The sequence below is a fragment of the Panicum hallii genome, chromosome 3, assembly GCF_002211085.1.
Source record: "Panicum hallii strain FIL2 chromosome 3, PHallii_v3.1, whole genome shotgun sequence".
NCBI lineage: Eukaryota > Viridiplantae > Streptophyta > Magnoliopsida > Poales > Poaceae > Panicum > Panicum hallii.
Window position 1 is genome coordinate 16,559,891 of NC_038044.1, and position 25,812 is coordinate 16,585,702.

At 48.2% G+C, this 25,812-nt stretch overlaps 2 protein-coding genes and 1 non-coding gene across 5 annotated transcripts; 2 read left to right on the forward strand and 1 right to left on the reverse strand.

Annotated features, from left to right (window-relative positions):
* LOC112885718 (putative leucine-rich repeat-containing protein DDB_G0290503) lies at nucleotides 1-6,222 on the forward strand. 3 transcript variants are annotated; one of them, XM_025951332.1, is made up of 9 exons: nucleotides 1-2,897; nucleotides 2,975-3,154; nucleotides 3,249-3,428; nucleotides 3,529-3,717; nucleotides 3,784-4,041; nucleotides 4,121-4,354; nucleotides 4,452-4,610; nucleotides 4,695-4,853; nucleotides 4,939-6,222. In XM_025951332.1, exons 1-9 carry the CDS (start codon nucleotides 87-89, stop codon nucleotides 5,914-5,916), a joined length of 5,148 nt encoding a protein of 1,715 aa, XP_025807117.1. In that variant the 5' UTR covers nucleotides 1-86; the 3' UTR covers nucleotides 5,917-6,222. The 3 variants fall into 3 exon arrangements, with proteins under 3 accessions (XP_025807117.1, XP_025807118.1, XP_025807119.1); XM_025951333.1 differs by having other exon boundaries at nucleotides 4,458-4,610; XM_025951334.1 differs by having other exon boundaries at nucleotides 3,538-3,717.
* Nucleotides 6,223-9,153: 2,931 nt separating this feature from the next.
* Nucleotides 9,154-9,234, forward strand: TRNAL-CAG. The gene has a single exon. It is a non-coding gene; the product is annotated as a tRNA-Leu (tRNA).
* A 3,657-nt stretch (nucleotides 9,235-12,891) lies between these two features.
* On the reverse strand, nucleotides 12,892-16,043 carry LOC112887228 (glycerol-3-phosphate acyltransferase 5-like). The gene is given in 4 exon segments (XM_025953356.1): nucleotides 12,892-13,634; nucleotides 13,637-14,126; nucleotides 14,845-15,681; nucleotides 15,786-16,043. Coding segments are annotated over 3 exon segments (1,542 nt in total). The 5' UTR covers nucleotides 15,436-15,681; nucleotides 15,786-16,043; the 3' UTR covers nucleotides 12,892-13,173.
* Between the last annotated feature and the right edge of the window lie 9,769 nt (nucleotides 16,044-25,812).

Here is a 25,812-nt window from a genome sequence, read left to right on the forward strand (position 1 = left end):
GTCATCCAAGCGCTGAAGCCCAAGCCCACCCTGGCCGAACTAAAACCCATCGCAAAGATCACACATCCATCGCCGCCGCCGTCGCCATGGCCGCCGCCGAGGACGACGACAGCGACGTCATCCTCCTTGCCCACCAGCTCCCCGTCGACATGGACGGCCCCGACGAGGGCCGCCTCGCCCATCTCCTCCCCCCGCTCCACCGCGCCCCTCCCCCTCCCCCGCCTCCCCCATTCCGCCCGCCTCCCCCACCCCAAGCCGTCGCCTCCGCCGAGCACCGCCTCTCCTTCCGCGGCTGGCTCGGCGCCCCGCGTCACTGGGACCTCTGGGTCGCCAAGCTGCGCCCGCTCCATGCCCCACTCTGGCGCCGCCTCGGCATCCACGACGCCGTCCTCACCTCCACCTACAGGATCAAGCCCGACGCCTCCCTCGTCCTCCACCTTGCCTCCTTCTGGTGCCCTGCCACCTCCACCTTCGCCTTCCCCTGGGGCGAGGCCACCCTCACCCTGCACGACGCCGCCCTCATCGCCGGGCTCCCCGCCACCGGCTCCCCTGTCCCGGCGCCGCTCCAGCCCGAATGGCGCCCCGACGAGGCCGCGCTCAACGGGGTGCGCCTCGGCTTCAACCGCAGCGCCTGCAAAAAGGCGCACCTCTCCGCCTGGATCAAGCACTTCCTCACCGATCACAACGACCCCGTTCTCGAGCACGCTGCCTTCCTCGCGCTCTGGCTCACGCGCTTCGTGCTCCCGGGCCAGCCGGAGTCCACCATGCGCCAGGCTGTCTTCCCCATCGCCGTCCGCCTCGCGCGCGGCGAGCGCGTCGCGCTCGCGCCCGCCGTGCTTGCCTCCCTCTACAGGGACCTGCGAGACATCAAGGCATTCCTTGTCGCCGCGGGTGCTGCCGCCACAACCGGCAATGCTGATATGCTATCTTCCTTATCCCTCTACTCGCCCCTCTACATTCTTCATCTCTGGATATGGGAGCGCTTCCCTGCGCTCAGGCCTGGAAGGGAGAACCCTCAGGGCGATGGTGAGCCTATGGCTGCTCGCTGGCATGATCTACACAGAAAGGTCAGCCCGACACTCATACGTGAGGTCCTCAGTTCAAGGGACAACTTTCTATGGCAACTTCCTTATGCCGCCTCTCTCAAGAAGTACAGCGGCTGGGTTTGCAGCAGCGATCTCACCGGAAATGATCAACTGAGATTGCTGGCACACTGCTTGCGGCCGTGTGAGCTTGTGGGGATGGATTGCATTGAGCAATACCTCCCGCACCGTATTGCAAGGCAGTTTGGACTGGACCAAGATGTGCCTATGGATGTTCGCCGTGCCAATCAGGATTGGGTGGTTGCTTGGCAGACCTATGAACTGGAGGGGAAGAATGTGAGTTTATTCATTCCACAGTCTGAACCTGGGGTCACAGCGCGGTACGCACAGTGGTGGAGGCAGCAATTACCACCTTCTGATCTTCATGCAGGGGCACCAAGCATTTCTGTGGAGTCGAAGATTTCTAAGCGCAAGGTTAAAAAGACCCCAGCGGCCATGGAAGCTGAGGCAGAGAAGGAGCGAAGGATGAAGAAGGTCCGTGTCTCACCTAGTGACAAAAAACGCAGGCTTGAAGAGTTGTATGATCCAAAGTTCTCAGGTTGGCTTGCAGCTGGAAGGAGTGGAATAAGTGATGCTGCTGGCGGCAGCTGCAAAAAGGGATACTTGCAGAAATATGACATGGAATCAGATGAGGCGTTGTTGCCTAATGTTGGAGCTACCAATGATGATGTTGTGCTACTTCTGCCAAGGATGCAAACACCAAATCCTGTTGTATTTGTGCCCAAGAAGTATGATATCATGAATACGGCTTTAGGTGATGGAGGAAACTCCATAGTAGATATGCCCCCAGAAACCTCCAATGATGAACTTGAAAGAGATGCTACTGCAATGCAGAAGGAGGAAAAACTTAATAATAATAATCCTGTAGACTCGTCTCTTGATATCACAAATAAGCCAGAAGGAGACACGGTGGCAATGAAGTTGGAGAAGGAAACTATGGAAATTTCTGTAGTCAGGTCTGTTGGTACCACAGATAGGCCAGAAGAAGGAGCTACTGTGGTAATGGAGTTGGAGAAGGAAGCTATGGAAACACATCATATTCCTGAAGACGATACTACAAAAGTTCCTCAATCTGGGTATGAAAAGTATACTATGGTAATGGAGTTGGAGAAGGAAGCTATGGAAAGACATAATATTCCTGGAGATGATACTACAAAAATTCCTCAATTAGAGTATGAAAAGTTAAGAGATGAAACACCAATAGAGGAAGATGCTGAGGAAAAGCCCTGTGCAGATGGCAAGGATCTAGCAGAGAAAGATGTAGATGAGTCCACGGAGGTTTACAAAGTAAAACAAGCCGAATGGGAGGCACACAACTTGTTAACGGAGAAAGATGGTGATAATATTACTGATGCTCTTGGAGAGGGATATGACTTGTTAGTGGAGAAAGACTGTGATAATATTACTGATGCTCTTGCAGTAGAACAAGCAGCAGAAGGACAATCCACATCATTGACAGAGGAAGGTACACACGGCCATGTTGAGGAAATTACTCTAGTGGAGCAGGTGGATGGACAAAGCGAGGGGGCTACAAAGATAGCAACAGAGTGCATCCCTGAAGAAATCGCTCAGGCACATGAAAAGGAATCTGATAACGATATGATGATATATTCCAAGAATTCAGCCAATGGTGAGACGCCATGTAGTTCAGCTCCTGTACAATTAAAAGGAGGCACGATGGCGAAGCAATGCAATCAGAATGTTGAGCTGAATAATCAGAGGGAACTGTCATCTGATGCAGCTGCTATGAAGGTTGAAGGAGTATATGACCACAAAACCACGGATATGCATGAGGTGGGTGTGCTTGTAAATCTCTATATCTGTGTTAACTAACAGTTAATCCGACATTGGTGACCATGCTTTCTTGGCAGGAAACAGCTCTGACACGGAAACATGACCACAAAATCATAGGTGAGAACAGGGCGACATCAATATTGGAAGGAAGCCATATGCTGGATAGTGGAGTGAAATCTGATTCGATTGCTTTGGAGGTTGATGAAATTCACACTGCAGGTGGATTACAAAACAAGGAAATTTCAGACTTGGACAAGGTGATTGTGAATCACCTTATCGGACTCATAGGGTTTGGCTACCCTTATCTGTCTTATCTATTAGTTAATGTGACCATGCTGTTTCTGTCACCAGGAAATGGCTCCGAAACAGAAACAGGACGACATAATCATATGGGAGAACAAGGAGACAATGGTTTCGGAAGGCAGCCATATGCTAGATAGCAGAGTGAAATCCAATTTGGTCACTTTGAAGAATGATGAAACTCATGCTGGAGGAGGAATTCCAAACCAGGAAAGTTTGGGCTTGGACAAGGTGAGTGCGGTCAGAATCTCTGATCATGACTTTTGGTCACATATTAACTATTAGTTAATCTAACTATGTATTTTATTTTATTTTATTTTTGTGGGGGGAGGTGGTGCAGGAAATGGCTCTGAAACAAAAACAGGACCACATAATCGAATGTGAGAACAAGGAGACAACAGAACTGCGAGGCATCCTTATGCTAGATAACGGAATGAAGCCCGATTTGGTCATTTTGGATGTTGACGAAACTGCTCCTGCAGAAGGAAATGAAAACCAGGATATTTCGGATTTCAACAAGGTGCGTGTGCTTGCACAATCCCTACTAAATTACTTTATTTGAATCATGATACTTAGTGTTTTGCAGCAACAAGGAATGAATGGAACACAGGATCTTGTAACTGTAATTGAGAACAATGAAGTTAATATTTCAGAGGGTGAAGATATTCCTGTTTGCAGTGGATATCAAATCAGACCTGCAATTGAGAACAACAAAATGAATATGTCAGAAGATGCACGTATTCCTGATTGCAGTGAACATCGAATTGATCCAACAGGTATAGAGGTTAATGAGGTTGAGTCTACCAAAAAACTACAGAACCAAGAACTTTTGGACAATAAAGAAGTGAGTCTACCTACAAATTTAACCTTTTCTCTTGTTTGATCTGTACCTTATCTGAATCCTGATATTTGGACATTTGCAGCAACTAGCAGTGGAGGAAGGACAACATCTAGGAACTACAATTGAAAACAACGAAATGAATTTGCCAAATGAAGCAAATGTTCTTGTTTGTGGTGAAAACCAAATCAATTCAACTGGTACAGATGTTATTGAGGTCAAATCTACCAATGGTATACAGAACCAAGATCTTTTGGACAATAAAGAAGTGAGTCTACCTGCAAGTATACAGGACCAAGAACTTTTGGACAACAAAGAAGTGAGCCTACCTGCAAAATTAACTTTTTGTTTGGTTTGTGGTATTTTTTCTTTTTCGAGACTATGATCCAGTGGAATCTGATTATACTCTTTTGCAGGACCAGATAACAGAGAAAAGAATGGAGTTGAAAATCGCGTATGAAAGTGGTGTATCCTTGGAAGAGGCCTATAAACTTGGTGATGGAGTGGATACCTGTGCGGTTGCTGTGAATGTTAGTGTTTCAATGCAGAACAAGGAAACTTGTACCATTGAGCTGGCAAGTGCATTTTAGAATATCTCCAATTCTCCATCCAGTTATCTAACTATGACTTAGTATGACAAACATGTTTTACATCTGTAGGCAATAGAGGACAAGCAACACCATGAAGTTGAACATGTGAATGAGGAGAGGATTTTGGAAGATACAGTTATGATAGATAGCGGTGGATTGAAATCTGATGCTACTGATGTGGAGGTTGACATGGCTGGGTCAAAGGAGGGAACAATGAACCAGTGTGCTGTAAGTGTGGAGACATTGAGCATAGTTTGAGTCTTCAATGTAAACTTTTCTTTTGACTGTAGTAGCTGATGAATCTCGATTACAGGAAACGGCAATGCAAGAGAAGCAGGATCAGGAAATGGCTGGTGAAGACACCAACAGAGATGTGGCTGATATGAATGCACTCGAATGTAGAGTGAAACCTGATGGAGCTGTTAAAATGGCTCATGAGACTCTTCGTACAACAGAATCTATTGATATAGCAGGGTCTAAAATTTCTTCCGAGGACAAGGAGAAGGCAGCTTCCTTTGAAGAACACAATATAACAGAAGTTTCAGGCTTTGAATTAAATCAAACTACAGGGATGGAGCCTGAAGGAGCACTTCAACTAGAGCCTAAAAACCTTGTAGAAGTGAAACAAGAAAATTTGGAGAATGAAACTGGAAGATCCATTTTTAAGGAGAATGATGATGTGTCTTGCAAAGATCAGACCTCAGCATGCGTTATGATTTCTTCTTCAAATATTGATGATCAATGTGAGGATGATAATGGATGGGGTGAAGAATCGACAAAAAGCTATGACAAGTTAGCTTCTGATTCAATAAACACAGCTTGTCGTCACCCTGTCAAATTTGGCAAGTCAAGTAATGAAGAGGTTAAGAGAGCACATAATATCAGATCTATGTATTTAAAGGATATTAAAGAATCGCTGGGAAGAATTCGTGCTGAACCATCAAACAGAGTACAGGCCACCAATTTTGGTTATCCCTCTAGGCATGCAGTTCAGGAATCACACTCAGCTTGCAAGGAGATCAAAGTGCCTTTGCGTGATAGTGGAAGGGATTTCGGAAGAGATCGCGCACTAGAGTTGGTTGTTACAAGTCCAGCAGAAGAGACTTCTCGATGGAGACAAGAACAATATGCACTTCAAATTTTAGAAGATGTGCAAAATGCTCGAATTGCTGAGAAAACTAGGATGGAGATGGAGATCAGAGTACTTAAATCACAAATTGCTAGCATGGAGAAACAGGTGATGAACTTGGATCACTTCTCTGAGGTGAAGTCCAGATCAAAAAGGCACTAGCTATTTGCAGTTCCAAAACATGCAAGTGCTTGTTTTGCACAACAAATCCATGTAGAATTGTACAGCTTTAGTTTTGCAAAACAAGCACCAAAGCATGCAAGCTTTGTTTCCCATCATCTTCCGATTTTAGGTCAGATTGTGTGTTTACTCTGGAGCGAGTTTCATGTATCAATTAACGTTGTAGGGTGGAGGAGGTGAGGAGGGGGATATGCCTTTGTGCATTCTCGAATAACCCCTGGTCTGTGTATGGTGCCTGAGTTTTAACATGCCCAATTTAATTTAGTGATGTACTACATTATCAGTGAACTTCTGGTGCTAGCGTCAGGTGCTTCTCACCATTCTTGTAAGCTTGGTCGCCTACAAGGCTAACATATTAATGAATTAAATTGTAGGTGTATTTCAACATGAATTTGAGCTATGCCTGACCATATAGCGCAGCTGCAAGAACTTTTTTTTTTTGAAATGATAATTTTGCTGCCTAGCTGCATAGGGGGAAGCTTAGATGAAGTCCAACTTTTGTGCCCTATGTAAGCTAATATGTACATTGTTCTTCACATTTATTGTCATCAAGTAATGCATTAAAAAACACCTCGTGGTCTTCAGCAAGTAAAAATATACTAGAGGTAAAGGAATATATAGAAAAAATATACTGGGGGTCAAGGAAACGTGGTGCTACATCTTGGTCATAGCAAGGATGGTGTAGTTGGGGTCGCAGCCCTCTCCCTCTACTGGCCACAACTGAAAGACAATGTCGCAGGTTTGCTATTAGCTCAAAGCCCACATGGAGGAAGCCCTGTTCCTTCAGATATCCTGCGAGAGGGGCAGCTTGGTGACTATATGTGTCTATGTCAGTTGTGTAAAATCATGGAATATTGGTATTCAGAGTCTCTCAAGGTATTTGCCTGATCATTCCAGTCACTAACCAGCTTGCGTAATGAATGGCAGTGTTTTTTTACTCTATTCATTGTCTCATTATTTTCAGGGTGATCTGCAGGCTCTGTAAGATCCGACTTATGAAAGGAAAAAAAGAAAAAAACTCCTGAGACAGCACCCGTTACCCGCAGGATGTTCCAATCAATACCATTCCACACAAAGGCAAGCATCACTATTAGTGTGCTCACCGTGTTCTCTCATGTTGCGCACTTTGGAGCTCCAAATTGCCACTGGTGATAATTCTATGAATCCTAGAAATTCCACTTTCAGCTGCAATGGTGCTCTCTACTGATTATGGCTGTATGGTGACAAGAATTAAAAAAAAAAAACTTGACCTGCCGGGTATGATGTTCCCCGGGCATGCATTGACTAAGGAGAAGATCTTCTCAAGCAAGCTAAGAAAACCTTCGAACCCCTACCCCACCCTTACACAGGCATGTCATTGCTCGTACCTTAACTCATGTGAGAGTGGGTCGGGATCTATTTTCTATGTGCTTTGATGTGTAGGTAGACGAGGGGATTTTTTTTAACCACAGCCTGAAATTCGCTCCCACTAGAAGTCGAATCCAGAACCTTAGGAGTGCTACTGAGACTATGTAACCAATCCAACTAGGCACCTATTCGCTATGGTGACAAGAACGATGGTTTTTTGATGAGGAAAGATGCTGTAGTTTCTGGATCAGAGGTTTATCCAAAGTTGTTGGCTTCTGTGAAGAAGATAAATACAACGAGGGTTATTATTCTTATGGTTCTTCACAAAAGCTTATAATGCTTGACAACAAGGGTCAACAGAAGGAGAAAGGTGAAGCCAGTGGAGTCAGACAGTTGAGTTGACTGAACATTTCCATGTTGACGTTGCAGTGTACCTTATGGAATTTGGTACTCCATCTTTTAGTGTCAGGTATATTTTGGTAGGGAAAGGTCTTCTGAAGTGGATTTCGGTATTTAATTTCTCTTGCAATATATTGTCAATCACTACAAATCACAATCATCTTTAAGCCACTTTGAATGCAAATCTATTGATGCAACCTGTGTACACTACATATGCATAAAATTTGACTAATTGTTAGTCAAAATTTGAAAAGTTACCGACGAGTGAGAGCCTGAGCTGAGACTCAGCCAGAGCGGAAGCTAGACCATGCCCGATGGCCTCTCCACTGGATCAGTAGGAATTGCAGACTTCACACCATCCACCACTTTAGTTCTACGACCAAGCCTAAGATAAATTTTCAGTCAAATACCAGTTATTCAGGAATGCTAAAAAGAAGAATCAATGAATTATACCTTGATGGCCAGCCCTTGAAATCATTATCATTGGGTTATCTAACTCTGTTGCACTCCTTTTATCCACACATAGTTAAATGATTTATGTCATTGCTAAGTAGGAAGGTAAATAGGGGGAAAGGAGTGCAAAGAGCATGCGAAATTATGTATAAGTGTGTGGCGACAGTTGACCTTACATACTCGAAAATTTATGCCAAGAGTATTTTCTGTCAGAGAACAGCTAACTGTAGTTTGCCCGCCGCTGGGCTGGGGCCTGGAGTGGATGGACAGCATAAATTCATGTGGTAACGAAGAAAAACAATCCAATGCGTCGGCCAACTACTCTTCAACTTCAAGGGTTATATGCAAATAATGACAAGTCTATAGATCAGCTAACTACTCTTTGTTTTCGATAGATCAACGGTAAATGGACGCCCAATGAGGAAATGCCCTACTGTTGCTCCTTGATCTTTTAATTACACCTAGTAAAATTCGCCAAAAGCATTTACAAGTTAAGAAAAAAATGAAAAGAACAATACAGTGTGTTTCTTATAAAGACAAGCTTATCATAGTACTGTGCTACATTCCTCACGGGATACGTACAGTTATAACTCGATCAAAGGCTAATCCACAGCATTGTACATTTGCACTGTTACTGCCGTTGTTTTCTTTTAGTCTTTTATCCTTTTTGCGAGACAATCGTTTGCTTTGGTTAGAGAACAGAGGTGTCGAGCTGTCCACGCTCCGTATCCGGAAGACCGGAACGGGCGTTTGTTTGTTGCTTGTTACTGCACACATCAACGAATGGTTTTGCTTGCTTCAATGAAGTTTGCTGTTGCTGAGACGTTAACGCTTGACAAAATTCTACAGGATGGATACGGAGGCTGGATGCACATCGCAATTACTGTTTCTGAAAAAAAGATAGTTCAGTGTTATTTGTGATCGTGAACTCGAGCTACATGGTGTGCAGCACAAGTGTAGAGGGACCATGGAATTGGAGGAAGCGTTTAAATAATTTGGTTTGTACAGCAATATCATCTAGTCAAGATGGCCGAGTTGGTCTAAGGCGCCAGTTTCAGGTACTGGTCCGAAAGGGCATGGGTTCGAATCCCATTCTTGACATGACGTTTTTTAATCAATTATTTATATTAGAACTAGAAATGCCGTGGCGTCTCAAATTGTCGACAGGCATCGGCTCCTGCCCACAGTCCCGAGCCTCCCAGGCCCCCAGCACAACAAGGTGAGTCGGTGGGCGATCGGTTTATCCGAAAATAGATTTTAGAATTGATACTCGAACATTGTTGAAAAAACAAAAAAAACACCGATAATTCAGATTTGGGTTCTTCTGGTTTGTCCAGGTAACTCGAAAATCCAACGAGCAAATTTTTTAAAAAAATGCAAAGATCAAATCAATTAGTTTGCATATAGGGATCAAATCAAAAAGATGTTAACCGTAATTTAGCTTTCCGCTACAGCAGGCCCATTTTGGGGTCTATTTTGGGAAAGTCAAAACACAACGCGACTTAACGTTTTTTTTGGCAAAAGCTGCTACCCGCTTCATTTTTCTCTCGGGCTGCGTGCAACTAATACGGGAACATGCATTACCATAAGGATATGCAAAATTAATCTAAAGTTTAAAAAATTATAATTTTACAACTGAGCATCAGAATCAAATCCGATTGCACCATTGTGTTACCCCCAACAAAAAGATCAAAACAAGATCTCACTTCAATATGTCTCGACAATATTTTTCTCGTACAGTTTTAAAAGCACTTTTGTTGAAAGTCGAAAGCATATCATAATAAACTCCGAAACAATTTAGAATAAATGCGCAAGCAATGTCCTAGCACCTCTTACTTGATTCACCGAAACTGCTTAAAACAGCATAAAACAATGAAAATTGAATTGTGAGATACTCAACAAAATTGCTTATTGAACTGTATTGTTTTGCCTAGATAGAATAATATTATTGCTTACCGGGAACCAATATTATTGCCTCTGTAAAATAGTTTTGTTGAGATCCAATATTAAAATGCCTATACAAGATGGAGAAAAACATAACTAACCCAATTAAAATACTTATGAGTTCTACCAAAATGCTAGTTAATTTAGTATAAGTTGCCTACAAATAAAAAATGCATAGGGTCAACTCTGAACAAAACAAAATGCTGCTAATTTTCCATCTCAATGCAATATACAAGCTGTAAACCTCTCATTTAGAATGTAAGCCGGAACGTCCCAAATAAGAACAAAAACAATTGTATTCAATTGTGCTTAGCAACGCTAATTGGCTACTCGAGACTCTAATGTACCTGAAACAGCTAATAATTTGCCAAAATATTGGAGCAGCAAAGATGAACGGAGTTGGGAGGCAGCAGCAACAAATCCCAGACTGCGGCGCGGAGTAGGTAGAGAGCCGGTTGCCCCAGAAACTGCTGGAGCCGGTTGCCCCAGAAACTGCTGGTACTTGCCGTGCCGGGCACGGAGACGGAGAGCGATGCCATGGTGCCCTGCTGCCATCCCAGCTATCGTCGCCGTCCTCCCTCTTACTCGACTCGCCCACCCCAAACCGAGAAGAGGATAACGAACGTCTTCTTCAAGTAACTGCTGTCGCCGTGGCTCCGCGCCCCGCCATTGCTGTTCCGCCCGCACGCCGCCGTGGCGGCACGCCCCTCACGCCACTTCCCGCGCACGCCGCCGCGGCACACCCCTCACGCCGCACGCCGCCGTGGCTCCACCCGCCGCACGCCACCGTCGCAGCTATGCCTCGACCAGAGAGAGATGGGGAGGGAGGGAGGGAGGGGAGGAGGAAGAGGAGAAGTAGGGGGAGGAGATCTCATCAACACTCATCTCGCGGCTAGCCATCGGAGCACTCCAGACGCTATGGATTTAAAAGCAGAGCTTACAGAAGGGAGGGGAAAATTGGATGTGGGAATTGGGGGTGAACGGAAGGAATAAGAAAGACGGAGGGGGAAGCAAAGTAGATCCCATCATATGGTGAAAGAAAGCGTATCTGCATGCTTGCAGCCCCCCTCCCCCTCCCTCTGCCATATGCCCTCCCTCTGCCATATGTGCGGCTATACGTACAGACCAATAAAAATATAGTAGATGTGCGTGTAGACCAACAAAAATACGGCCGCATGTAGAGTAGCTCAGGGGCTCGCACGTGAGTCCTGAATGCTTGATCCTTGATGCACGGCTTGACTCTTGGAGGCTCTTGGACCATGGCTAGTTTGAGAGAGGGCAGATGGAGTCATCGAAGTCGTCTATTCAGACGTGCTAGCACCGTGCAAAACGTTGCCGCCGTGCCACCTTCGAGTCCTCAACTGCACTGCACGTCGCCGTCGCGTCCCCCAAATGGAGAGCTGGAGCACGCAGACTCGCAGCGCCATGTCGCTGTAGGGCTTTTATTGCGCGAGCCAACATGCAATTACTTTTAGTGACGTTTGGATTGTGGGATAGGGAAATGATGCGAGATGGAAACCATATCCAGCGCTCGGTCGGTGGGAAAAGGAAATGAGCAGGGAAAGGGAAAGGGAAATGCACCCCTCATTTCCCATCGATTCTATTCCAGCGGCGGGGGTGGGTAACGAGAGGGATATCCATGACCGGCGATGGTGCTCCTAAAAATTAATCCATCCAACCTGGGATCAAGGTAGCCATCTTCAACCTCGGCACATGGCGGAGCGGTCGATCTGGGTGATAGGAGGGCGGGCGGCCGGATCTACAGCTGGATTCGCGCGCGGCCGGCCGCCGGAGCCAGGAGCCGCGCTCGCCTCGCGCGCGTCGGGCCGCCGGAGTCGCAGCTCCACCCCCGCATCGGACCACTAGAGCCGCTGCTCCTCGCACGGTTGCACACACGCTGGCCTGGGCCTCGGTGCTGATGCGCTTGGAGAACGGGATTAGAAGAACGGCGCGTGCTGGGACTGGAATGTGTGGATAAGAGGACGCGTTGTCGTCTGTTTGTTTTTGACCATGTGGACCCCACGTTGTAACCCAAATCCAAACCCAGATACACCCAAACAAGGATAAAACTATATATCCCTAACCCAAACCCAGCCAATTATATCCCAACTCATTTCCCTATCCCTAACCCAAGACCTATCCAAACGCCAGGGGCTCAGCTCCGCTGATTTCTGCTTTTCTCTTCTCGCATGATGGCCAGCGTGAACAAGCATGGAAAGGGCACCTGATCAGCAGTGGCGGAACATGGAGCTAAACAAAGGAGGGCCAGTTGAACTGGAACTAGTCGTGCACACTGCGCACCTCATCGTTGGTTGCAACAGCATAGGGCAGACAATAGCTCACAAACACATGCATATAGCAACGCGTGGAGCAAGGAGGGACTGGAGGGCAGCTTCACCGCCACTGAGGTCCGCCACTGCTGATCAGTGGGCTGCAGGGGTCGACGAGATGCGGAACAATCTGGATGCAGCTCTGCATGACTGGAAGTACTAGTTCCCAACCTTTTTCAGACAGGTGCTAATTAAGATCGTAATTGCCGGAGCGACGGAGCATAGCCTCGTGTTAATGGCACCAGTTTTTGCTGCCGCAAACTCTCGCTGTCATGTAGCGTCAGCCGCCACCTGGATGGCTGTGTTCGCGTCATCACGTGTATGTTCTTCGTTCACACAGCGGCGTGTAGAGCAGCCGACTGGAGTAGTGAAAAAAATCTGCTCACCTAATCAACACTCTACTACCTGCTATGACCATATTAAAACTCCGTAGCTAAGTAAGAAGAAGAGTGCGAATTGTAAATGGAGCCAGCAGTCCAGCACAGAACATAGTACTGTTGAAGTTGATGAGGGAGCAACTCTGATCTTTAATTACAACCAGTAAAATTTGCCTAAAACATTTACAAATTAAAGTAAAACATGAATAGAAAAATACAAGGTACATTTTCGTGTAAGAAAAGGCTAAAAAACTGTATTTTTGCTAGGAGTGCATTCTTTACGCGACTATACGTACATGTATAAGTGTAGAACTCAATGAAATTGGTGAGCGGATCGAGTATTTGACCAGAGCTACGTGGCGTCTCTGTCTCTGCAACTATAGTGGTTGTTAGTGGAGCAGGAAGCCGAGGACCTCCTTGACGCGGCTCTGCCACGCCGCCTTCCCGGGCGCCGCCGGCTTGGCGGCGGCGTTGACGATGCCGTCGTTGCCGGCGAGCACCCTGTACTTGTCCTTGCGCGTGAGGCTGGTGCACTCGAACCCTAGCGTGGCGGCGAGCATCCGCTGCACGTAGTTGGCCACGTCCACGGGGCTCCTCCCCGCCGCGCACGTCGCCTCCGCGGGGAGCTGGTTCAGGAACGTCACCTCGTACACGGGGCGCGGGTTCATGAAGAAGAAGATGGGGTCCATGGCCTTCCACCCGCGCGCCGTCGTCGGGTGGAAGAGCCCCACCCGGTAGTTCATCGCCACCGGCACGATCCGTTCGCTCAGCTCCGCGAACAGCGCCGAGAAGCGGAGCAGGAAGGGCTCCCGGCAGGTGGTGCCCTCGGGGCACACGGCCACGTCCCCCGGGCCAGCTCCGCGCGCATCCGCGCCGCGTCCACCTCCCGGTCGCGCGTCAGCCGCACCGTCGGGATCGGGGACAGGACCTCCGACAGGCGGGAGATGGAGTAGGTCACGGCGGCCACGCGGCGCCCGAGCACGGTGGCCAGGACCACGGGGTCCATGAGCGTGCGGTGCGTGCAGACGAAGAGCACGCCCGAGGGCGAGCCATCCTCCGCGGCGGCGCGGCGGACGGGCGGAGGCGCGCGGCCGTGCATGATCACGGCGCCGCCGAAGATGGGCGCGATGTGGGGGATGGTCCAGATGGGCACCATGAGGCCGACGGCGATGCGGACGAAGGCGACCAGCGCGCCGAGGGGCAGCCAGAGGAGGATGACGAGGGACATGAACGCCGTGGGACGGCACACGAGGCGGCCGTCGTGGAAGATGACCGGCCGGAATGGCGGCGCAGCGGCGCTCGTCGTCGCGGCGCCCGCGGTGAACGGCGGCTCGAGCTGCTCCTGCATGAACGTAACACACGCACGCGTGCTCATCACATAAAAGTTCGCTGCTTATGCTGTAGTACTTCTGTTTGAGAATATAGTTATTTTTATTTTTTCAACCCAATTTTTTAAACTTTAACCGTATATGGTAAAAAAATATAAAGATTGATAATATAAAAATAATATTAGTTTATTCATAATAAATCAACTATCCTAATATAACTTTTTCTATTTAAAAGTAATTATTTTTGAAGAGATTACTGGTCAAAAATAAAAATATTTAACTTCGACCAAATCAAAGAGTTGTTTTATTTTGGGAAGAACTAGTAAATCATAAACCATGATGAGTGTTAGTGGCTTATTATCATTGCCAGTTTTTTCTTTGACAGAAATTCTCTCGCAAGTCGCATGCCTGAATTAACGCGGCACGACTCTTTGTGGCTACTTGCTCACATGAACAAATGGTACAAAATGACCAAGGCGATGTGCTGTGGTTATGGTTCACATTTGTCCGTGTCTTTCAGGCCGGAGATATTCTTTTCAGCATGGACAAGAAGGTCTACTATAGATGCATGTAGGTGGTGCGAAATGGATGCTGCTACTGCTGTACTCCGTTTGAATTTCCGTTCGAAATGGATGCATACGTCTTGCCCAAAGAAAAAAAAAGACAAGGGAACTCGTTGACAAGGAACGAACTATTGTCATGTGAAACCTTGGACGATGATCGGTGCCGTACCTTGCAGAACGGCAAGAAGGAGCGCGCCATCTCCGACCGGCCGATGCCGAGGTCCGGGCGGTCGCCGCCGGCGAAGAGCGCGTGGACGCGGTCCGCGACGGCCTCGCCTTCGCCGCCGCCCCTGAGGAGCCCCGTGCACCGCCTGAGCCGGCTGTACTCGAGCTCGCACCCGACCACCTCGTGCGCGCCGAGGTGCTCCCTGGCGAAGCGCTCCACCATGACGCGCGGCAGCCGCGTGGCGACGACGACGCGCCTCCCCTCGCAGGACCCGAAGGCCGCCCAGGCGCGCGGGTCGACGTCGTCGGCCATGAACTTGGGCAGCACGGCGCGAGACACGGCCTCCACCTCGGCCCGGGGCACCCCCGCGGTGGCCACGAGCGCCGCGGCGCGCAGCGCCAGATCGCCCCGGCCGGCCAGCTCCAGCAGCCGCAGCAGGGGCCACAGCGCCAGCAGCGCCGCGAACCGCAGCAGGCCCGACGCCTCGAACGCCACGAGCATGAAGTAGGGGAACGTGTCCGCGCCCCGGAGCAGCCCGCCCTCCAGCTCCGCCACCACGGACCGCCGGGCGCGCGGCGACGGCACCGTCACCATCGGTGCGGCGGCGATCTTGATCGAGCTAGCCTTTGCTGTTGCGATCTGCCGAGACGTGGAGGACTGATGGATCACTGATGGACGGACGATGAGTCCAAGGAAGGAAGCGGGTGCAGAGACGAGAGAGGACGTGCACGAGGATATAGGCTGAGGCCGCGGCGGTGGGCAGCGTTTGGCTTGACCACGAGCGCCTGGCGCGCGCGCACGGCGCCCGGTTCGGGTAAGCGGCCGCCAACCACCTCGCACCTGCGGCGGAGCGGTAGGATTAGCAGCGGGGTAGCCGGCTAGTAGTGGCGCGCGAACTGAGCGCGGGGCGGCAGATGGATCGGGATGTTTGGATGATCACCTACCTCGCAACGAACCGGGTCGGAAACTATATATAATCAACTGGCCAAACGGAAGTGCTCGCCTGATTGACCTTGGCCTCCTTTTTATGCCCGGCGCTAGCTATCCAGGCTAAGGCTACCTAGCTGCGTGTGAACTGACGCCTGACGGGGATGGCTCATGGCAGGGTGGCCGACTGGCCGTGGAGCAGCCTGCGTGGGAGGAGGAACAGGGCGGGCGGTTGCGTGACTGACCGGGCCGCGCTCGCTAGCGCTGGAGCTGGCGAGGCGCGGCGAGGTCGACGGGATTTTAAAGGCGATGGGCACTGACGCTGCTCGCTGGAACGTTCCCGCCGGGGCTCGCGCCAAACGACTCCATTCCATACCGATCGCCGGCCTACGGCGGCAGCCTTTGCGTTGCCGCGCGTTGCGCGGCTGGGTCTCGGCTGGGCGGGACGTGGGCGGGCCTGTTCCCGTGAGGCCGTGACCGTGATGGCTCTTGATTTTTATTGCTCCCGCCGCTCGGTCAACGATTCCTCCTCTCCTCGGTCCTCGGCCAGGACGGCATTTTGCCTTTGAAAGTAAAACCGAATGCACAGAATATATATGGAAAAAATAGGCTGGAACACGGTTCTAAACTTACAGCGATGGAGCCCCTCACGTCCCTATCATCGGGCCCACAAAAACAGATCCTCAGCGCTGGGACTCCGATCGGGTTCGGCTTGCGGTTGGGCTCCGTCGTTCTTTCAGCTCGCTCAAAGGTTAACGTGATTTACTCGATGCCGGCCCTAGCACGTGATTTACTCGATGCGCAGGAAGGGGCATCGGCCGGCGGCGCAGCCATGGAGGATTGGTCAGTATTCGTTTAGTATTCGTTTTTTTAACAGAGTGTACCCCTTTGGTTAACTTTAATTTCTGTAATTGTTAGACATGGGAGATTGGTCCTGCCGCTGCTGCCTCACTCATCCTTATCGGCCATCAGACTGCAGTCCATCGTCGACAAGGAGCGACAATTACCGGTGGATTGTCTTCGGCCATCAGACTGGTTTGTAGTGTTGGAAAGGCCATCGGCCATCAGACTGATGGATTATCTTCAGTCCTTGTCGTTGCTGGTAGAGCAAATTGGGTGCGTATTTTGCTTGATGGACTGATGGCCGATGACAATTGATGACGATTGTGTTGATGCAGGGCAAGGGGAGCCGAACAAGTGTCTTGGACCGTTCTCATTGCAGGATTCTTGCAATATGGGTGTTTTCTATGAATTTGATGAGCTGTTGAACCAGATGAGAGATGACACTTGATCTGTTTGCTTTAGTTGCTTCAGCAGGATGGTTTTTAGCCATGGGAGGCGACTGCATTCAGTTTGTGTGATTCATGGACAGATTCAAGCTGTCGTTGTCTCCAATTCTCTCTATGTATGCAAAGTGTTGCAATATGTATGGTGGAATCAGAGGTGTATGCAGTTTTTAGGGACGAGTAGCTGAGCAAATAAATCGTGTTGCGTCTGTGTGTTTGTAAATAAATTGTAACATAAATATGTCAATATGGAAGAACAAATGTTTCAATATTTTCCGAGTAATAAGGAAATTTAAGTGACATATCTATTGTCTACCATCGGAACCAGAAACAAGCACACGTAAAGGAGTTCAGTTTTCTGATATAGCTCTTCTGTAAGCAAGACGGAACAGAATGAAAGCAACTTAAGCAAGTACACTGGTGTAACTAACAGGAAAATGAGGCATGCAGCTACTAGAGGACAAAAACTAAGATGGCCTATTCCTCAAATGTTGTATCATTTGCTCCTGTATTAAAGCGTAATTTCCGTGCAGCTGAAGCATTTTGATCAAGATAAAGCAATAGACTTGTATATCCTCCTCGTATCAAATTAGGCGCGGTGGTCGGAAAGTTGATCAAGATATTGCTAGAAGTGTTTGGTACCGCAACATTGTCACCAATATTGTCTCCAGTGTTCCTCACTTCTTCTCCTGCGATATCTGAAATATAATTGCAACAATTAAAAAAATATGAGTTGGTAATAAACAATTCAGTACATGCAGCACTAAATTAGTACCTTTCTCTTCACAACTTTTCTTTTTCTTTCTTGTCTTCTTTTCCATAACATTCTTTGCTCGTTTACTTTTGGGGACTTTTATGACATGAGGAACTCTAAATTAAATTGTACTATTTTCTGTATCCGTAACACGATCATTTGAGATCATTACAGGAGCTTCATTTTCTCGCATTTTGTTTAGTGAACGATCAGCCTCCACTTTCCACTTTTCTAATGACCTCTCCAAATCATCAAGAAGTGGCTCTGATGCTGAACATTTCAATGCAATAGATGTTGCCATTCGAGAGATACGTACAGCATGTGCTTTCAAGTTTAAATTCTCCCTGCCTTTCTTCTCAACATAATGCCCTCTTTTTGCATATTTTGTCCATCTATTTAGTATATATTGAGATGGTAAAATAAAAATATCATTCTTATTGAATACTTTGAAGGTATGCTTGCACAATATACCTATAATATACAGAAGATAGTGGTTAGCCATATATATGACAACCAAAACTCTATTTTAAAATTAGTGTACATACCTATGGATTCAAACATTCTGCAAGAGCATGTAATGGCCATATCTGCAGAATACAACTGTTGCTCCATAATCTGAATGAATATGTGTAACAATGAATGTCGATATTGACCCCTCGGTCTGTAACAACTTACATAAATACTCATGTTGTTTTCTAAATTCTGTCTCGAACTCTGCATACATCCTCCTATTGTATGATTCAGTAGCAGTCTTCAACAAAGGTAAATTGGAGATATAATTAACTGGGATCTTTATAAGTAATTGAAAATCTTCATCCAACTTATTTTCACGTAAAGAAGCGGAAATCTTGTCACATTCGATAAGGAGTTCAGAAATACTAAGTTTCCTACAAAATCTTTTCTTAAAGACATTATTCATACCTTCACTCCTTTGAGTTGTGGTCATATCAGCTGTAAAAGAGGTACGATAAACAGCAGCCCACTTTCTTCTCAAGTCATATAAATTTAGCAACCATGAGTTCTCTTCCAGGTCATATTTAGTCAACAATTCATTCAACTTCTTTGTGAAAAACTCCTCCAATCTATCTTCATAGACACATCTTTTAAAAGCATATAGAAAATCAGGATGCATATGAATTATATGACCAAGATGTTTAGCAGCATTAAGATAAATGTGCCACAAGCAAAGTCGATGACTTGTATTAGAAAATACATAAGCAATTGCTCCTGCCATGGCTGCATCTTGGTCAATGAAAATTGTACTCGGATGCTTACCTGACATTGCTGTCAAAAAGGTTTGAAACAACCAAACAAATGATTCAATAGTTTAATTAAACAACAATGCAGCTCCAAAAATTATTGTTTGCTTGTGATGGTTGGTTTCAAGGAGTGGAGCAAAAGGCATCTCAAACTTATTTATCTGAAATGTGGTGTCAAACGACACTGCATCATCAAAACATGCGTAATCCATGATAGACCGACCGTCGACCCAAAAGAAATTAGTTATCCTTCCATCTTGCTTATCAATTTCCATGGTATAAAAAAATGCAGGATCCTCTATCTGCTTGTTCTTCAGGTATTCCGACAATGTTTGTGCATCATTGGATTCTAGGTACTTGTTCCGCTCGCGACTAATCTCATTGTTGCAATCCATCCATAAGAAGGGAACTTTGTCCGCCCCACCATAAAACTGCTTCATAAACTCATAGACTTGCGTTGGCCTCATTCCGGCCTCCCGTATTTGAGCAATGAGTTGTTTGTCTGCATCTATAACATGTCTTTGGGACCTCAACATGTGTTTCTTTTTTGGTGTGGCTAAAACATGATTGTGATCAAGTTCAATCTTTTGTACTATCCAAACTCCCTCTCTGCTGACACTGAACTTAATAAGAGCTTTGCAACCTATCCTTGTAGTGGCATGTGATGATCCTGTTTCTGCATGTCCTTGGCTGCTACAGACTATAACTCTGCTATATATAGTTTTATCTGCTCGACGCTTTATGATGCTCTTTCTAATGCTGAATTCAATCATACAGGCATATGTGTTGTACATCTCATACGCATCATTCTCCGACGCAAAAGACATTCTGACTTTGGGAACAATCACAGGTGGTCCATCTTTATCAACAACCTATTGTGAAATTTTGTTTAGAATAAAAAAAACATTATGATAATATAATTTAATTTATTACCATGTCATCATCAACTTGGGTGTTTGCACCGACGGACAACGATGATGTGTGCGGATCAGCCACTGGTTCCATAATCATGGACTCATTATTCTGCGTCATCTAGTATATATATGATGAATCAGATCGATAATAATTAAAATACAGATCGATGGTAATTACATTACGTGTAAAAGAAAGTTTTATCTACCTGTGTAATCTGTTGCTCGTCGGTTGCTACGGAGTTTTCAGGCCCTCCTCCATCCATTATTGCCGGCCCTTGCACCTCTCCAAATCATCAAGGAGGATCACCGAGATCCGATCGGCGGCGCAGGCACGGACGCGTGGTGAGACGGCGGCGGAAGAAAACTGTGAGGTGATGGAAAGTTTGGCTTGCAGACACGTGCTAGGGCTGGCATCGAGTAAATCACGTTAACTTGTGAGCGAGCCAAAAGAACGACGGAGCCCCAACCGCAAGCCGAAGCCGATCAGAGTCCCAGCGCTGAGGATCTATTTTTGTGGGCCCGCTGATAAGGACGTGAGGGGCTCCATCGCTGTAAGCTTAGAACCGTGTTCTAGCCAATTTTTTCCATATATGTGCCATATTAGAATCCGTGCTTCCATATATGTTGATATAAAAAATGTAATATATCAAAGATAATATTCAAAAGCGTAAACAAAAGGGAATCATAATATTATTTGTGACGCCCCGAAAATTCACTTAATTAAATCATGCGCTAGAGTAGTTCGTAAAAACGATTCGATGTCAAAACCCTAACTCTAACTGGATCGCTGTCCTGTTCCGCATCGCTCGATGGCTTGTTGCCCACGCGCGACCGCCCACCGGGATTAGCGCCGGCGCGACTCCTTTTCTTCCTCTCCTCGCGCGAATACCGCGCGCGTGGCCGACCGGCCGCGGCTGCGGCCGCGATTGGCGCCGACGCGTCTTCCTTTTTCCCCCCTCGCAGTTCTCCTCGCGCTACGCGTTTCCCCGCGCATGGCCGACCGGCCACGGTCACCGCCGCGACCGGCGCCGGCACTCCTCCCTCCCTCTTCTTTCTTTTCTTTTTTTTCTCCCTATTTCTTTTCTCTTCTTCCTTTTCTTTTTCCTTCCCTTCCCTTTTTCTTTCTTTCCCCTTTTTTATTCCTTCCCTCCCTTTCCTTTTCTCCTTCCTTCCTTCCTGTTTCCCCTCCTTTCCCCTGCTCCCGAACTCCCGGCCTCGCCGCCCGCGCTCGCACACGCGCCCGTGCGCCACCCGCTCCGGCCGTGCCGCGACGCGCGCACGCGCACCGCGTGGCCGCGCGCCGCGCCGTGCCGGCCGCCGCTCGCGCTCCGCCTCGGGCCCGCGCCACGCCACGCCCCGCGCACACGAGCGCGCTCTGTTCCCGCGCGTGCCGCGCCGCCCGTCGCTGCCCCGCCCCGCCGCGCGCGCGCCGTCGTCCTGTGCCGCACAGCGCCGCCCCTGTGCCCGGCTGCCCGTGCCCACGCGCGCGCACGCGCGTGCACCGCGTGCCGCGCCGCCCGCCGTGCCGCCCGTCGCTTCGCGCGCACGGCCGAGCCGTGGCGACGCGCCGCCCGCCGCTGCCGCACCCCGCCACGCCGCCCGCGCCGCCCCCTGTGCGCACAGCACCCGGCCCCTCCCCACGTGCTTGACGCCGCCTTGACGCCCGCGCCCCGTTGCACGCCGCGTCGCGACCCGGGCGCCATTAATGGCCGCCCGGAGCCGCTCCGCCAGCCGCCACTCGCCCGCCCACTCGGCCGCCTATAAATAGGCCCTCGCGCAGCCCCTCGTTCCCCCACAGCTCCCACCGCCGCCTCCTGCCTCTCCCCGCGCCCCCATCGCCGCCCGCCCGTGTCGCACCACCCGCCGCCACTGCCTCCCGTCGACCGGCCTCCACGTGCCACCCCGGCCCGAGGTGAGGGCGGGAATCGAACCCCCTCTTCCCCCTCTCCCTTTTCCCCCACGCGCTCGAGCCGCCCCGGGCCTCGGCCGCCGGGATTGGGCCGGCGCCGAGCCCCCTTTCCCCCTCCTCTGTTTCCTGCGGCAGGGGGAAGAAGAAGGGGTGATTTCGCCCTTAACCCCCCCCCTTCTTTCCTATTTGGTTAAGAACCCTTCCACCCTCGTGCTCTTTTGCAGAAAAGTCCCTTTTTGCATTTTCTTTCAAACCAAGTTCCTCCACTATAAAAACTTATTTCCAGAAAGGCCCCCACACTTTTTTTTGCTGCACCCTAATACTTCTAGAATTTGCAAATAAGCCCTGTCCTTTCCAGGAAGTCTACAAATGAGCTCCTGGACCCCTGGATCTCCCTTTACCTCGTCATTTTATGTGTGAAACGACCTCCGATCGACCTAAAATTTTACCACGCCCTTTCTAGTATAGTTTTAACCGCGCCATTAAGGAACCACCCGAAAATATTACCTCTACCTCCGTAACTAAATTATTTCCGATTCAAGCTCAACAATAAAAACTTTTAGTTCTCTCGCTTGATTGCATACCTGTTTGTTTGCGTCATAGGAACCGGAGTGAACGGAGACGTTCCCGACTGCGACCAAGCAACCGAGGACCAGTTCTGCGACCCCGAACCCGAAGGACAGTGCTTCGATCAGGACCTCCCGCAAGGACTTGACGATGGCAAGTTCAATTCCGCCCTTTGATGCATGTTTGTCCCAGTTTTTATAAACACAACCAGGGTGCCTGATTTATAAAATTGCATGGTTTTGCGTGCTGAAAACATGGTAGGATAGCCACCCTTGTTTGATATAACCCTACTTCAACCACCTGATTTTATAAAGAAAATGCGTGTGTGTGGGAAGGGATAAAAATGTGGTTCTTGAAGGACGAGTCAGACGGGATGGATGGCATTTCTGTGTGAATTGCCGTTGGTGTGCTCGTACCTGTGTGGTAGGGCAAGGAAGGGAGATATCCATCCTGTCACCCCTAAGGACCGAGTTGATGTGACATCTTACCTAGCTTCTTGTCGTGCGAACCACTTGACCGTTGTATGGGCAACGGCTTAGCATAAACCCCACTAGTTAGCCTGATAGTCATCAGGAGAGCTGAGAGCAACGGGTGATCAGGGAGAAGGGGTAAGCTCTGTGTGACTTATGCCCTTGTTAAACCTCGGAGATGGGTCGAATAACCCCTTGGTGGATCCCGTGGTGGCTAGTCAGGTCTAGCTAAGGTGGGTAATGGCTTTGTTGGGATCTGCACCGATACTAAGGTGATCGTGCTGTGGTACCCCACCTGTGGGTAAAGTTGCACACCTCTGCAGAGTTAAAAATCTATTCGAATAGCCGTGCCCACGGTATTGGGCAAGTTATGGTGTGGTCACATAACTAGTGTTTCTCGCTGGGAATGGATGGGCTGGTGTGTGTCGTTTGGAAAGTGTTCGGCAGCTGTGCCGCGTGCTACGGCGGACGGGGAGTCCGGTAGCAGTTTAAAACTTGGGTCCTGTGTGGATCAACATCGTGTGTGTGAAAACTCGTTTTGGAAATTGTTTTTAAATGAACTCTTGCATACAATTGAGTTTTCCGCAAATGAACTATAACCTTACCCTTGGATTATCCTGTACATTAAATTCTGTTATACCCCCTCCGTGGGTGTGATTGGACTTGCTGAGTACGTTTGTACTCACCCCTTTCTTACTTTTACAGTGGAAGACCCAGACTACGTTCCCGAAGACAACGAGTAGGGTTTCGTCCTGCACCCAGTCTTGCCTGTGGTTGAGGCCACCGTTGGATTCCGCATGGCGCAAGACTCTGATGATCCTCTTTTCGTAGCTAGTATAGTAGTGTGAGTTTTAGTTGTAATCCTCGCGATAGTGGCGCTTCACTGCCCATTACCGCGTAGAGTTGTACGGTGATGTACCATCTGATGTAATAAAAGTGTTATCAGCCTCCTGGGACTGATAAATCAACACTTTTAAGTCTTCCCTGATGGGGGACGCTTCATTATTGCACTCTGAATATTATAAACGTTCCACCGTTATCCTAAATGAAGTCTTCGACAACGTCTTCTTCCACACGCAGTTGACTGGTGAACGTACGTCTAGAACTCTTCAAAGTCGCCGTAGTTCTCCACTTCAATATTCTCTTCTGAGCAGCACTTAGGCAAGAGTGAGTATACTTATGGTTAGTACTCAATAATTGGGGAAGAATGCAAGACCATCAAGGAAAGGCTAGCGGTTAGCGTTTTTAGTTGATCAAATTTTATTAGTAAACACCTATTAACTAGATGCAAATTTATACCAACCCACCTAAGCGTAATGGAAATAGCATCATACCAAAATCAAGGAACCACAAATTAATTAGTCTTTAAGTTCAATTATCATGTGAGGGTCCAAGCCGCTCGTAACCGTGAGCACGGCTGATATATCAGTTTTCACTTTGCAAAGGTTGTACACTTTCATCACAAGTCGTGTCTCCCTTGATGCCCGAGATAGCTAGCCTCTTAAACACTTCCGTGAGTGGTAGGGATCCACTACGAAGCCTTTACAAAGACACACAGAAAAGCTAATATCCCGCTAAAGTTTCAGTAGCGGAGTGGACCATAACCCTCCCTAATGGTCAGCACCTTAGCAAAGGTTGCTACCCCAGAAGGACCGGGCTATATCCCAACATCAACCCCCTCCTTGCCCTTTCGATAAGGCTATCAGTTAACCACATGCCTAGTTAATCGGCTAAGATCAGAGACATGTGATAATTGTGGTTGTGCGGTTTTTTGATGGTTCTCTATGTCCAATATAAACAAAGTGTTCTTGCAATTAACAAGAATATAACAGCATATAAAGTCATGTTTAAAAGTTCCAAAGATTATAACATAACCATCCCAACATAAAGCATCTAAGCTTTTCTACCCAACATATTAAATTAAAACCTGGAGTTCAAGGTTTCAGGGGTGAAAGACTAGGTAAGTCCTTAATAGGCATCCCATCAAGTTAATGCAATACAACTAAAAGTAAAATAAATTATCATGCTAGTTATCGGGACAAAGCAGAATATGCAGGGGGAGAAGTTCACTTGCCTTCCTCGACAAACTGCTGCGTTTCTTCCTCGAACTGCAATGGTTGTCCTTCATCAAACGGCATGTTGTCTACGCAATCACACAAGCAAAACTTAGAACAAATAAGAAATAAAACAACAAACAATGCAAACAAAGCAAGACAGGCGATAAAGCTATAGAGCATGATGCAAGGATCGCGTGAGCGCAAGAATCGATGAAAACAGATGAGAAATGCTAAAGATATGTCTAAAACATGATTCTAGGAATTTATTTATGAAAGATTTGAACTTCCAGGGGCTAGATTGAAAGAAACCAAGGGCTAGAACCTAACTAAACTTAAAACACTGGTATTAGACTGAAAACAAAGAAGCTAGGGATGGCGAGTTAAAATAGAAAAACTTAGGGGTTAAAATAGAAGAAGAATGATCTTTTTTAAGCATTTTTGAACTAGACGGACTGCGGGTCGATTTCACTAAAATCGAGGGGCTCTTTTGCAAAAAGTCCAAAAGTTGACCAGTATGGGAGGAATTGAATTGACTCTGGTCAGCTAGGATCTGATCCATTGGACTGGACGACTCGGCGAGGCGGCGTTGGGGCGCCGGCGGCGAGGCTTACGGCGGCGAAGCTCGCCAGACTTGCTCAAAATTGAGCGTCCGGGGGTGGTTTTGGCCGCGGTTTGGCCTGGGAGCGACAGCGAGCGAAGGGGAACTCGATGGTGGGGTCCGAGTGGCGAGATGGTGGCCGGAGAGTGGCGCACGGTGTCGAGAGGCGACTCGGGAACTCCAGCGAGCAATTGCCAGCGCGAGAGGTGGAGAGAAGGGGAGAGAAGCGA

Bases quoted from the DNA above. Each gene is read 5' to 3' on its own strand.
- LOC112885718 (XM_025951332.1), top strand. From the start codon at position 87: ATGGCCGCCGCCGAGGACGACGACAGCGACGTCATCCTCCTTGCCCAC. The intron at 3,155-3,248 runs GTGATTGTGAAT...TTCTGTCACCAG, and splicing joins AAATTTCAGACTTGGACAAG to GAAATGGCTCCGAAACAGAA. The intron at 4,042-4,120 runs GTGAGTCTACCT...GGACATTTGCAG, and splicing joins AACTTTTGGACAATAAAGAA to CAACTAGCAGTGGAGGAAGG.